At 46.4% G+C, this 14,359-nt stretch overlaps 1 protein-coding gene and 1 pseudogene across 1 annotated transcript; one reads left to right on the forward strand and one right to left on the reverse strand.

Annotated features, from left to right (window-relative positions):
• Positions 1-3,876: 3,876 nt before the first annotated feature.
• LOC119766121 lies at positions 3,877-7,351 on the forward strand (annotated as a pseudogene).
• A 5,770-nt stretch (positions 7,352-13,121) lies between these two features.
• LOC119766122 (protein transport protein Sec31B-like) lies at positions 13,122-13,973 on the reverse strand. The gene is made up of 2 exons (XM_038250520.1): positions 13,899-13,973; positions 13,122-13,838 (listed from the first exon to the last, which is right to left on the reverse strand). Exons 1-2 carry the CDS (start codon positions 13,932-13,934, stop codon positions 13,122-13,124), a joined length of 753 nt encoding a protein of 250 aa, XP_038106448.1. The 5' UTR covers positions 13,935-13,973.
• Between the last annotated feature and the right edge of the window lie 386 nt (positions 13,974-14,359).

Here is a 14,359-nt window from a genome sequence, read left to right on the forward strand (position 1 = left end):
TCTTCTTGGCCCGCCGATGTTTAGCATCGGCCTCTTTTGCCATTCAGGCGTCCGTGTGTTAAGTCGTGTCCGTTTGTGCCAGTATCGTCTATTTGTACTGCGCACGTCTTTGCCTTCCGGAAGTGGAAGTGTCCAGAACGGAAGTCCAGTCCGTCAGCGCGACGGCACACGGGAACCGGTGAACCTAGCCTTGTGAGTGCGCAGGAGCCGTTGGCTACGTTTTTCGTCAAACACTGACCCGAATCTCTGGCGCGCGGTGCCATAACTCGTCAAGGAGATTATCCCCTCTCGGCACGCCCAAATCAGTGGACTCTGGGGCTGCCGAATCCGCCACTGAGGGAAGACGCCTGCCGCAAGTAGGACCAGCAACGCCCGCTGGCCTACCTCTGCGTTCCAGCCCAACCCAGCAGCAGCTCAAGCCATTCGGAAGTCAACGACCAACCAGCAGCTCAACGACATCCCCCCACGGGATCGCGGCGGCACAGTCGAGGGCGCTCCTGTGACCGGCCTTGGAGCAGGTGAACGCCGAAGGCGTTCGAGGATTGGAGTGGAGTCAGCGAAGCCTCTCTGCGAGTCCAGCTGCTGAACGGTACGTTGCCCCTGAAGTGCCTAACATTCCCCACACACACCCACACCCTACACTTTGGACAAAATACACGTTTTGATTAGAATTATTAGAATTGTGGGTTCTTGATTTTTATTTCATCCGTGTCTCACTTGAATCGCTGAGTAGAAATGTCGACCCTGAGTGATGAGTAGTCAGTAGCTTAGGTCTACGACTACCTGTGAGTAGATGGTCTCTGCCCTGAAAAAGGAACGAGCTAGTCCTCCTTGATACTGAAAAGTCATTAGTTTCAACTTTGTGAGGTAGTCAACTTGCAATTTAAGACTTCCCCTTTCGTTTGATGGATAAAGCATGCAGATTGCTTGAATTGGGTGGAAGATATAAGCGTTCAAACAATTACACAAATCGTTACACTTTCGCTTCGCGCAATTTTGGATTGACACCCATAGACAGTGCCCTTAGGACAAAGTTCTTTGTCAAAAAAATCGTTGTTGAAGTAAGGTGTGATGTGCTGCTGCTGCATCCAATGCTTGTCCCGTACGCTCTCAGATTCGCGTACACGTCGTACTCCCCGGCGCAATTCAGCTTGCCAAGTTGGTGCTGCATCTGCTGCTGGATCTGTTGGCAATTTTGCGGTTTTTGTGCTGCTGCTGATTGCGATTCTGACCGTGCTGCTGCCGTTGGTGGTAACGGTGCTGATTCAGCACCGGATGCTTTTGCTGAATCACAGGTGGAGCAGGAGCAGGTGGAATGGCGGCAACGGGGTAACCATGTTTGTTACAATAAAGAGTAACGCGGGACACGAACGAGTTACAACATTTATTGAACAAACTAAACAAATTAAAATATAAAGAACGACCGAGCCGTGCACTGGCTGTGTGCCACGGTAGACGGTCAACAGAACAATAAAACACAAGTGACGACGACAAATCTCCTCTGCCTTGCGCGGCCTGCATCGGCTTGATGTTGACGAGATCAACACAATGAGCTACCGGCACGTAGCTTTGCGTCGTCAGGGTGGTCCTCCAACACCTCCCCCTTTTAATGAAGAAGTTGTTGGTCATCCTTCACGGGTGCTCTTCTGGATGTGAAGAGTGATGAAGCATGCCAGATGATCGATGAGGAGTAATCTTGGGGGGAGTGGACTTGGAACCACCCTAGGCAGATCTTGCTCAGCTTCTTGCGGGTTCACAGCAGAAACCACAAGTGACCCGAATTGTGTTTGTGCTGACTGCTGCTGTTTAGAGCATTCTACGTGCGTATGTGTTGCGTGTACGTACACGAAAAAAAGTGAGGTTAAATTTTGTCCGGCCAGCAAAATCAAATGGTGCGCTAGTGTGCGTACGCGAAACGTCATAAAGCTCTTTTGATGATCAGGTCCACCGGGTGAGATGGATTCAGCTGAAGTTGATGATGCAGCCACACGACGTACAACACGCGATTAACCCTTGTAGGACCAGGATCCCAGGGCCAGTCGTGGCCTTTTCTGCTGCTCCAGACGTCGGTTCTCACGTTGCTGTCGAACTGGTCCAGGTTGAAGTGGGTTGTCGGCGACCTGAACAGAAATGTGTGAAGCCGATTGCCGGGACTGAATGGTGATGTCCGTCGAACAGTGCTCCCCAGAACAATGCAGTGCTTTGTGTGGGTTGTGGTCATGCTGCGTATCACCAATCATGACGTCATCGGAATGACACTTGCCGCTGAGACCGTTGGCGTTGGTGCCAATCAACTGCTTCAACTTCGGTGCAGATGTGCGGCACGAAGTGTGTGTGTCGATGGCCTGGTCCAGATGGGCTGACTGATCGGTGTGGTGGAAGATTTGTTGCCCCGCCATTTTGTTGATGACGACCTCCGTAGGAGGTGACGGATGCTGATCAATCTCCACGGTGGTTGCTTCGCCGGAGGCTTGGAGTAAGTGAACCGGCCTCGGCAGACCTGCAAGCTTGACCGTGTGCGGTGTTCGGAATTCCGCGTTTCCTGCCGCTTGCTCACCGGAATGGCCGAACCTCGGGCTGCTGCTGGAACCGTTGACGAGCTCCTCCGTGGTCAGCTGCGTCGCCAACGCCTGGATGTTGAGCTTTGCCATCAACTGCTGCTGCTGGACCAGGATTTGGAGCAGTAACTGCTTCTCCCGCTCTCCTAGCTCCAGCGGTTCCCACATGGCGCATAACCTCAAAAAGGTCGACACGGTATCTCGGAGAACTTTCGGCGTTCTACTCCGCGGAACCGACACCGGAAATCCTCGTCGCCACTTTGTTACAATAAAGAGTAACGCGGGACACGAACGAGTTACAACATTTATTGAACAAACTAAACAAATTAAAATATAAAGAACGACCGAGCCGTGCACTGGCTGTGTGCCACGGTAGACGGTCAACAGAACAATAAAACACAAGTGACGACGACAAATCTCCTCTGCCTTGCGCGGCCTGCATCGGCTTGATGTTGACGAGATCAACACAATGAGCTACCGGCACGTAGCTTTGCGTCGTCAGGGTGGTCCTCCAACAATGTTCAACGGTGAAGAAAAGTTGTCTGCAACTGCTGGGGAACCTCCGGTGGCGGAAGCATCAAATACTGCGTCTACTGTTTGTTCATATTCAGCTCGTACCATCTAAAACAAACATAAAATTAATTGGGTACTAAAGCCCTATGTCAATTTTTATGTACAACGGTAAAAAACACGATTAAAAACCATTTCTGATCACTATTTTTCATTTTAATGCAAAATTTTTTTTTGACAAGACAACATTTTTTCGATGGATCAACTATGGTCCCCTTGGAACGAGCTGTCAAGTAGGAGCTTTTCTGTCAAGAAGGACCGCGAGGTTAATTTTTCAAAATTGATTTAAAAATCCATTTTAAACTCTTTGTGGTCGTACAAAGGGTCATTGTACTCAGAAAAATAAGCTTTATCGCTGTAAACAATAATATCAGCAATCTATGCTTCATTTTAGGACCCAATTAAAACTTTTCCAACGCTCAAAAATCGTTTCCTTATTGGCACTCCTCTTATCCTCTCAAGCATGCTCGGCATCATCCACACGCTCAGATCCAGCTGCAACCGCATTTAGAAGTTAAAGAAATGTAGCAGCGACCTCCAATCAAAATATATGTTTTCCGTAAAAACTCAGCGAAGCTTTTATTTCTCAAAACTAAATCAAAACTCAAACACTTGACAGTTGTGCGAGCGAACGCGACACGAGGCAAATCAATGTTTTCAAAGCAGGTGTGGTGCTGTCAAATATCAAAAGACGCGAGGAATTTAATTCCTTAATATATTAAATGCGAAAATTAATACGTTAAGGCCAATGTCACGCCCCTCGGACGAGTCGGTGGCAGACCATGGTAAGGTGGGCCTGCGAGGTCAAATTACGAAGTTCAAGTTTCGAGTGATTCAACATAATTTAGTAAGTAAGTATTTTTTGATGATTTTAATTTCATTGTTATGTTAATATGACATTAAAAAAATCAATGTAAAAAAACGTTCTTTCAAATGGCATAATGCAATATTTCAAATGGTATAAAAAAGGATAAAAAATCCTTAAAAATCGTTAAAAAATAAGTGTCATGCATGAAGTATCAAATATCAAATATAGGTGGCATTTGGCGAGAGTATAAGTACTATATTTCAAATATAGGTGGCGTTGCAAAATAAAAGTCTACGGAATGATCTCCGGCAAAACCTGGCAACGCTGCCCTGGATTTATCAGCACGCAGAAAAATAAGGCATATTTGAATCAACAAAACGTTTTGTTGATTTGAAAATCAATTTTTTTGTTGAATCAACGCTAAACGTCAAAGCAGCTTTTTCAAAACAACAAAAGACTTTTGTGGAATCGATAAAATCAAGGTTTGTTTCAACGCAAAATCGGCGTTGATTATATTCAACAAAAATTTTGTTGATTCAAACCTCGTACAGGCTGATTCTACAAAACTTTTTTGACAAAGAACTTTGTCCTAAGGGCACTGTCTACGGGTGTCAATCCAAAATTTCGCGAAGCGAAAGTGTAACGATTTGTGTAATCGTTTAAACGCTTATATCTTCCACCCAATTCAAGCAATCTGCATGCTTTATCCACCAAACGAAAGGGGAAGTCTTAAATTGCAAGTAGACTACCTCACAAAGTTGATAAATCTTTGTTAAAGTACTCAAAAGTTAAGATGAAAAATAAAAATTCAGACCGGGAAAATCCCGGTCGCTGATTGGTTGAGCGCAACCTTTCCCGAACACATTAATCAGATTCAAGTATCTAGCACTTAGCAAATTTTGCTCTCTGCCACTGCTTCGAAAGCGTCGAGCCGTCACAGCCAAGCGAGGTTATAAAAGAGCGCCGTGCCGCCGGTTGAAGCTCAAACGGGTCCGAAGCTTTGCACGAGGAGGATCGAGAAGCAGCAGCAGCACAGCAGAGCCGCCGAGAGGAAGGAGAGAATTTAAAAATTGGAAAGAGAGGCAGAGCAGGCGCGGGAGGGAAAATTGCCGGCAACTTGGAGTGTCATCATCGCATGGTTTTATCATCGTCATAGGACGTTAAAATGGCCCTTTTCAGGGCCAATTCACACGAAAGAGTATTCTTTAAAAATCTGGTTGGGTACGGTAGTGAGTGTTTGTGTGTGCGGAAGGGAAATCGAGTGGCAAGTTTGGGGCTTGAAAGAGCACCAAATTATCAACGCATACACACAAACGCGGGCTGGGAGCTTCATTTGTGTGCGCCTGGTTTCTGCCCTGCAACTACCCTTCACGAGTTTGCTCATCCGATCGATCTTGGGGAAAATCGATTTTCGATATTAGTGTGGTTCCGCGAACACAATTTTAGTGTGGTTTACTACACACACACACACACACACACACACACACACACACACACACACACACACACGAGCAAATCCACAGTCGATGGCGCTTTCTTGCTACAAATACACTTGCAACGCACTGTTTGGTGCTCTAGGTGGTGTGTAGTATGTGTAAAGAGAATGAATAAAAAGATCGGAACCCAATTTTTTGCGAAGCGAAATCGTTACGTGGCGATTTCCCCTCTTCGCAGACTTCCCCTCCTTTTCCTTCATGCTGATTGGTTGAACAAACCTTTCCCGATCATCCTCTCCGAGAGACGTGAGATTGATGTATCTAAAATCATCTCCACTCAAGCTCATAATTTTCTGACAGCCGAGGAGTCAACATCGAGTGGCAGTTGCAGAATCAGAAGGGACAGCAGAAATTTCCCCCGGTCAACGACGTGGAGAGGTCGCCGAAATGGCTCGGGCCGTCGCAGGAACGGGACGGATTGTCGCTGCAGGCCATCAAGGAAGAACGTTAGGGACCGATGTGGTCAAGCTGCTGATCCCGGAAGGCTCCGGTTAACGGCATCAAGAAGGGGTCTCCGTGTTGATCGAGAACCAGTTCCCTTTGGGTCAAGTTGGTTGTGGTTGCGATAAAGTTTATGGTTTTTGATACTGGACATGAAATTTAACATTTCGGCAGTCGTGACCGCAATCCGGAGTGGCCGGAGGCCCCGCGGATTTCCCGAAGGGGGACATTTGCCGAACCAAAAGAGTTGGGGCAATATGGGTATCAAACTTTATGGTTTTGATACTGGACATGAAATTTGAAATTTCGGAAGTATTGGCCACAATCCGGAGTGGCCGGAGGCCACGCGGATGTTCCGATGAGGGGACATTTGCCGAACCATAAGAGTTAGGGCAATATGGGTATCAAACTTTATGGTTTTTGATACTGGACATAAAATTTGACATTTCAGCAGTAGTGACCACAATCCGGAGGCCCCGGGGATGTTCCGGTGGGGGGACATTTCCCGAACCATAAGAGTTGGGGCAATATGTGTATCAAATTTTATGGTTTTTGATACTGGACATGAAATTTGAAATTTCGGAAGTATTGGCTACAATCCGGAGTGGCCGGAGCAAGGGGGTTGACACTCGATCATTCTGGAATCATTCCAGTTTAATTCCGGAATGATTGGAATGATGAGAATGATTTGTTGTGTAAATTGAGCTTTCCAGATTAGCGTGTAAACGTCATAACAAAAACAGAAGAATTTTGGCGTGATTCATTTTCCTAACTTACTTTTGGAAAATCTTTGCGATATTGCCCTAAAAAACCTTACGAATTGACCTACCTTTATCAGTTTCGGCACGTTAATTTTAGAAGATCGGTGTAGTGAAGAACGCATTTGCGTTGGGCAGAATACGATTCGGTGTTCTAGTGCCGAGTCCGGTTCCTCCGGTCGGTTCTCAAACTGCCGCATCCCTCGCAATGGTTGAACTCTAAGTCGGCCTGCTATCTCCTGCACTTACTTCCGCTTATCCGTTACGGTAGTGCGCAATCCCGGATGTAGCGAGGAAAGTTTTATTTTGCCAATTTCATCAGATGATACGATCTGATTAAAAACCTACGGATCTCCGGACAGGTCTCTTTTATGATAGGAAAACTACTTGGAATAGCTATCCTTCAGATAAATATTGACAAATCCCCCCACCCCTCGTGGACAGTTGTTTATACAACAACCTACAACCCCCACCATGACCATAAGCATCCGCTCTCTTGGAAGGTGGTGCCAAGTAGGCCATCATCTCGGCTCCTTCGGGTGATGCCCCAACTTTCGTCGTCCGTTTCAACCTGGACACGTACAACTCCTCGATGAAGATCGTCTCGACGCATCCTCAACCACCAACTGCCTGGCCCAGCTGACCAAGGTCATCAACGAAAGCTTTGGCATCTTCGAGGGTTTGATGATCATCGTCCATGCCACCAACTCCACGCAGTAGAACGTTTACGGTATTTTCGGTGAGATGTGGCGTGACCTAGAACCAGATCATATAGTAGGACATGTAGGCCGTTTGATTATCAACGACTGCCAGTCGTTAACGCTCATCTTCTTGTACGAAAACGAGTTAAGTTCTAGAGTCCTTTTCAAAAAAAAAAAAACTCTGGAGTTACTTCATCCGTGTCGTCGACCTGTACAAGTTCATGTAGAGCAACAAAAAAATTCAACAACAGAATTCAATGAATGTTACTCTTCAGAAAGAGGTTTTTTTTTTACGGGGATTCCATCTTGAAAAACATTGACTTGAGCCACTTGAGCTTTAAGGTTAATCTGAGGCATCGTTCCTTAGCCACAGCGCAACGATTGCTGCTCAATTGGTTATTCAGACTCTGCTTTAAATGCTGCTGATTGCGTAACCGCTTCCACCAACGGTCCTTCAGAATGCGATCCTCGCGGCCCTTCTTCATTACTAACGGCGGAGGCTTCTTCCTGACCGTGGCATTCTGCGACTTCTGTGGATTCGTGTTCCTCGATCTGGCCAAACAATCTGCGAGTAGCAAGGAGCACATTTAAAAGGAAAAAGAAAGTTCCGGAGATAGTTGGTGCTCCGTTATCAGCCAGCTACACTGAGCAAAACTTACACAGCTCAACGAAGTGTTCTACACATGATCTGGCCCTGCTGTACAGAGCACTCAAATATCAATCGCAAAACACTTGAAATTTCGGTGATTGGCCATGAAATAATGTCAATAGCCAAACACTTGAATTTTAAAAGGTGTTGAAAAAAAAAGTACCTACAAGCGATTTACAGGTTCTCGCTTGCTAGTCGTGCACGCTACCACTGCGCCGGTCGGCCAGTTGAAGACGGGAGTGTTTTTTGTGCTATTGGTTCTTGCCTCGCTTCTAGCCTTCGATGAAAGTCGCGCAAAAATTAATCAATGAAACACATTAAATTCATGTGGGTAATCACGTTGACTTTGAATAGTGCCTGTTTTGGGTAGATCTTAAGATCATTTTCAAGTGTTTTGCTCATCACTTTGAATAGTTCAAGAAGGTGGGACAAATTCATGAGCAAAACAATTGAAAAGCTTGAGCCACCCGAATGAAAATAACATGTTAAAAAATACCAAAAAGTCAACCGCCCAAACACTTGCATTTGATAGTGGTTTGGATTGATGTTGAAACACAAACCAATTAGATCTACGATGTGACTTTATTCAATCATTCAAGTGTTTGGGCACTTGAATAAAAAGTGTAGCATATTTTCAGTGTACGGCGGTCCATTCCGGAGTCGCTGCAGCAACAGTTAACTGTTATTGGTTTGGCTGCTGTCCGCCAAACGAAGCCGGAGCAGTTGATTGCAATAACGTCGGCGATTCCTGCTACTAAGGCTGAGCGGACGGGCCCCTGCTTTGCTTATGTTTCGTCGAGCGGTTTGTTTTCGCCGCTGCTGGCCACCGTATTCAAACAAGCCGGTGTCGACGGGGCACTCTCGGCGCGAGAACAAGACTTTTCCGGCGTAAACGATAGATGCGAGGAACCTTCCGGTAGTTCCGAATGCTCTCCGGCGGTCAAATCCGGACAAAGAATTGCTCGACGATTCCACCTCGAAAAAATAAATTAGTAAAAACTAAGTACAACTTCTCACTCCCAAACTAACTTCTTCCTTGGATGTTGCTGCTCCAACCGGTCCCGTTTTGTGACCCGACAGAAGTTTGTCGAACGCGTTGCTTTGGCCCGTTACAGCTCACCGCGACAACAGCGAGTGCGATTTACAAGTGAGTGGCCACTCAGCGTGCAGTTGCACTTAAACTTCCGCCGACTTCCACTAGCAGCGGAGACAGAAATGCTTCTACTACTGCTGTTACTATCGGTACTGCCATTTCCGCTTAAGGTACTGAGAGAAAAAGACGGCAGTTTGTTGAAGCTGCTCCGCTTTCCCCGTGATCGTGATCTAAAGGTAGAAACCCGTTTCCTCAATCTCGATGTTTTCCTAATCGTAATATCACAACCTACCTTTTTCTTGCCAATGTTGTCGCTTCCAACTCAAATTCTTGAGGGCCTCCATCGATTCCGGATTAAAATTTCCGAACCCCAAAAAACATCAACAAAAATTTAATTTACATTTAATGTTTACTTTTGAAAGTATGACATTTCGTTTTACACGTGAAATGGAAATCAGTAATACCTATCAAAATTCTCATCATTCCTTTCCGGAATAATTCTGGTATAAACGGAATAATCAGAAGCAAAATCAGAATCAAAAGTAAATCATTCGAGTTTTATTCCAGAATGATTGGAATGATAAGAATGTTTTGCTCTATAATTTTTTTCAGCTTGTCTAGGGCTTGATTTTCATACTCTTCAACCAGCAAGGCCATGGTTCCGGGACTGCTTAGTGAGACATTCATAGAAGCACACCGGATCGTCTGTCTGAACAAGTCCGAGGATGACCGGAACGCCGCCGGAAATATTACCTTGGGCAGGCGCGGCTCTCACCGAAGAAGCCTGAACTGTGATTGAAGGGGTGTAATTGGGCTAGAGAGCAACAAATTGAATAAATTCTGTGTGAGAAACAATTTGAAATTTTATTTTTGAACCTTCTTAAATTTGTTAAATTTCTTAAAATGCTTTCCACTTTCTTCTCGTGCATCAACTTGTCCAGATTTTCCTCCTCGACAAACTTTCACTCAACCGCTCCTTAAACCGGTCATCTTTCACCACGAACCCGAACCGTTTGCCAAATTCTTTTTGCATCTTGTCTCCTTCCGCAGACGGTCTTTCCGCTCTACTTTTCGCTGTTCCAGTTCGTGTTTCCACTTGGCATCCATCTCGTCCGGATCACGGGCTGCTCGAGCAATTGCTTACGCCGGTAGTTTCCCTCCGCTTGTCAAAGTACTTGTTCATCTCCGCTTCGCGCCGGGCCACGCTGACCTGCATGACGATATGCTCGACGAGCCGCTGGTGCACCGGATGTTCCGATAGCGTCGTGTCGATTAGAGCTCTAATTACCCCCAGAAATGCCAGATCGCATGGGAATCGGAAGATTGAAATTGAAAGGCCTGCCGCTTCTCCGCCGAAACCGCATATTCGCCTTCAAATTCTCGTCAAACTCCCGCTCAGTACCCGGTCCGCCTCGTCCACCACCAGAAATTGTAACGCCCGGAACGAATACGTATTAAACCCGGTCAAATGGGCCACCAACAATGTGTGGTCGCGCCAGAAACTGTTGTGACTCCAGAAGCTGATCCGTCCCGCCGGTGACCGCGCAAACCTTCACCCCCATCGGTTGACTGGCCACCGAAAATTGTTCTGTAATCTGGTAGGCCACGATGCATGATGAATGCTCGACGTTTGGTTTTAAAAAGATGTTTAATTACTTTTTTCAACAAGAAAATGACAGCTAACACGCATAAATGAAATTAAGTAGAAACGGAATAATTAATATCATGCCAGCATCATTCCAGAATAATTCTGGAATGAACAGAATGATTCGAATGAAAATATTCGATGTGTCAACCCCCTTGGGCCGGAGGCCCCGCGGATGTTCCGATGAGGGGACATTTGCCGAACCATAAGAGTTAGGGCAATATGGGTATCAAACTTTATGGTTTTTGATACTGCACATGCATCTGACCATTATCTGAAGTTACGCAGTTAAAATAAATCGCTTATTTTACGCAGGAAGTAATAAATCGATTACTGCGATTGCCTTTTTATTGTGCCGCGGCGAAATTCTGTTTCTGGAAATATAGAATAACTATTTCGAATTCAATTAGAGCCCTTGAAAGGGCAGTTTTAATGTTTGCTGTTGAAATTTACTTTGCTGCCGCCAATTGGGTCCTAAAATGAAGCTTAGATTGCTGATATTATTGTTTACAGCGATAAAGCTTATTTTTCTGAGTACAATGACCCTTTGTACGAGCACAAAGAGTTTAAAATGGATTTTTAAATCAATTTTGAAAAATTAACCTCGCGGTCCTTCTTGACAGAAAAGCTCCTACTTGACAGCTCGTTCCAAGGGGACCATAGTTGATCCATCGAAAAAATGTTGTCTTGTCAAAAAAAATTTTTGCATTAAAATGAAAAAAAGTGATCAGAAATGGTTTTTAATCGTGTTTTTTACCGTTGTACATAAAAATTGACATAGGACTTTAGTACCCAATTGCTTGCAACAGCCTTGCAAAAACATTTCCGCATCTTGATAACTTTCGAGTGGTGATAAAAAGTCGATTGATTTCACCTTGATTTCTATTACAGCTCCATTTGTAATTTCCGTCCCCTTAGTTCGATAGGACGTTGATATTATGTCTTACAACTATTCACAAACAAGTTGTCTTATGTAATTATAAGGGAATCATGGGGAAATTTGGACCGGACATTCTTATCGAAAATTTCAACAATCATCTTGCAAAGTTCTTTGTCATACTGGTCATGTGTAACATAACCACCTGCACCTTTTTCTGCGTGAGGTAGCATCAACGTGTGGATTTTATTGAGTGGTTCAAGTATGATTACACACTTTCGTGTAATCATACTTGAACTGAAAAAACCCATACAAGTGTGTAAAAGTGAACTGAACAGTGTGTAATGTGGATTATCAGTGTTCTTGCTGTTCTGGTTAAGCGTGCACGCTTACCAAATAAAACCAAAAAAAATGGTAATTATCATGATTTTTCGAGTTCAACTCGAATAACACTTTTTTTGGTAAAGTGGGTCGAACTGGCAAAATCACGATTTTCATGATTTGCCGAGTTCGAGCGTGGGGAAATATTTCACTGGATCAAATCTGTTCGGATGTTGCCTATTTTTGGGCGCTTTCTGGTTTTTCTTGAGGGATTGGAATTGAAATAATTTTAGTTATAAACTAAAATAAAACCACAACGGCATAATTATTTATTTATTAGTACAGCAATAAAAACAATAACTTTTTTTTTCTTTAAATTGTGCTTCGAGAAAATTTAGGTCGCTTCAAATGTCCCCGGCATCGGAGTAGTTCGCGCAGTCAAGCCGAGAAGTCTCCCAGCAATCCTTCAAGTTCCTTCTCACGCAGGCGTCGGAGCGAGTGCCCTCGGCCAGCACTTGCTCGAGACGGTTCGAGCGTTCGATCAGCTCGCGATGTGTTACGACCTGGTTCACGATGACGGTGCGGCTCATTCCGCTGAACGTGTCTAGCTTGCCGCCGAACTGTGAGGGGTTGAAAAAGTTAGTTTTTGTTTTGTGAAAGTTTATGATGGCGACTCACCCCAAAGCACGCTCCCGCCGGTCGCTTCAACTAATTGGGCGCTTCAGATCGTTGCAGGTGGGTTGCGGCTGTCCTGCGAACGGATGAACCGGCTCGTGCTCGATGCTGTCCACTCCGGGGAACAAATCGGCTATTTTGTTCACCGTCTGCACCTGGGCGTGCGCTCCGCCGTTGGTCGAATAAACGGTTACGTAGCCTTCGAAGCTGGAACCGGCGATGAGCGCCGGGTTGCGCGGACACCAGGCCACGTCAAAGTTCCACTGGTTGGTGGTCGCGAGCTCGTGTCTTTGCCGCAAGAAGCGACCAGGTCGAAATCCTTCGGGCACCAGGTCAGACCGAGGACACCCCGCTGGTGGATGTGGAAGGTTTTGGTGGGAGCAGTCGCGTAGAGGAGATCCCACAGTTGACCGGAGAAGGCTTGATCTTCTTCGCTGGCTTCCCACAACTGGGTGGACACTTCCGGGTGCCACTGGACGGCGCGCGCCAACGGATCCGCGATTGGGTGTCGGTCAGTTTGATGACGGGTTCATTCTTGCGGAGATCCCCGATTATACAACGCGAGACCCTGAACGTCCTCAAACGGTTGCGCCTTCGCTCCTGGGCTCATCGGCGCCGCTGTGATGTTCAGAACCCAGATGAAGCTTTCCGATTCCGATGCTCCCGAGGCCAACAGTTTATTCTGGTACGGATTGTAGTCCATACTGCGCACCGCTCCGTTGTGTTTGTCCTGCTGGGCCCTCAGCGCGTTCTCCCCGCCCAACAGCTTCAAAGCGCTGTAAACCTGGATGACGCCACCTTCGCAACCACCGACGATGACCCCGTTCGGGTTCGTGGCCGTACCAAAATCCAGCGGCTCCACACGACCTTGTGGAACCAGTGCGCACTCGTCTGACTTCCCACTAGCTTCAGATCTGAGCTCACTCTGGATGATCTTCGTGTTGAACTTGTTGCACGCGAAGTTCGCCTCTGGCCACAGCGCTCCACGGTAAGGCAATTGCGTCGAGGCCGTCTTTTCCGTGATCACGTCCAGCAGATGATCCGAATCGAGGTCGCGTTGCGTTGTGGTTGGTGGATCATCACGGAAGTTCTGGTTTGCAGGTGTGGCACCGAGTGGAAATGGATGATCGGGGTGAAGGCGGTTGTTTAGGGTGACCCAGCGGTTCGTGTTGACAGGTTGAAAGTGGAGGTGTCGTCCAGGAAGTTGTCTAGATTGTGTGTGGATTCCGGGAATGTCCAAGTTGGCCTAAAAAAAAGAAGGTTAGTTACAGATAAACTTAATCAAGAATTCAAGAATAAGTTTTACCAGTTTGAGGGTACTTGGTAGGGACGAGGGATCCATCGCAAATGGTGATAAAAATAATACGAAAGGACGGGCGGTTCAGCGAACCCCGTCGCACACCTGTAATGCGGCGATGTTGTCGTTTCGGCCAGGTGGACCGGTGGACCGAACTTTTTCACCAACATTGGAAGGCAATCCGTCCACCGGCGGACGGATTCCTCTTGCAAAACCGTGTGCCGTAATCCGTCCACCAGTGGACCGAACATTTTCGCCAAAAATGTAAGGCAATTCGTCCACCGGCGGACGGATTCCTCTTGCATCCTTGTCCAGTAATCCGTCCACCGGTGGACCGAACCTTTTAGCCATTATTGGAAGGCAATCCGTCCACCGGTGGACGGATTCCTCTTGCATCCTTGTCCAGTAATCCGTCCACCGGTGGACCGAACTTTTTCACCAACATTGGAAGGCAATCCGTCCACCGGCGG

The sequence above is a fragment of the Culex quinquefasciatus genome, chromosome 2 (assembly GCF_015732765.1).
Source record: "Culex quinquefasciatus strain JHB chromosome 2, VPISU_Cqui_1.0_pri_paternal, whole genome shotgun sequence".
Taxonomy (NCBI): Eukaryota; Metazoa; Arthropoda; class Insecta; order Diptera; family Culicidae; genus Culex; species Culex quinquefasciatus.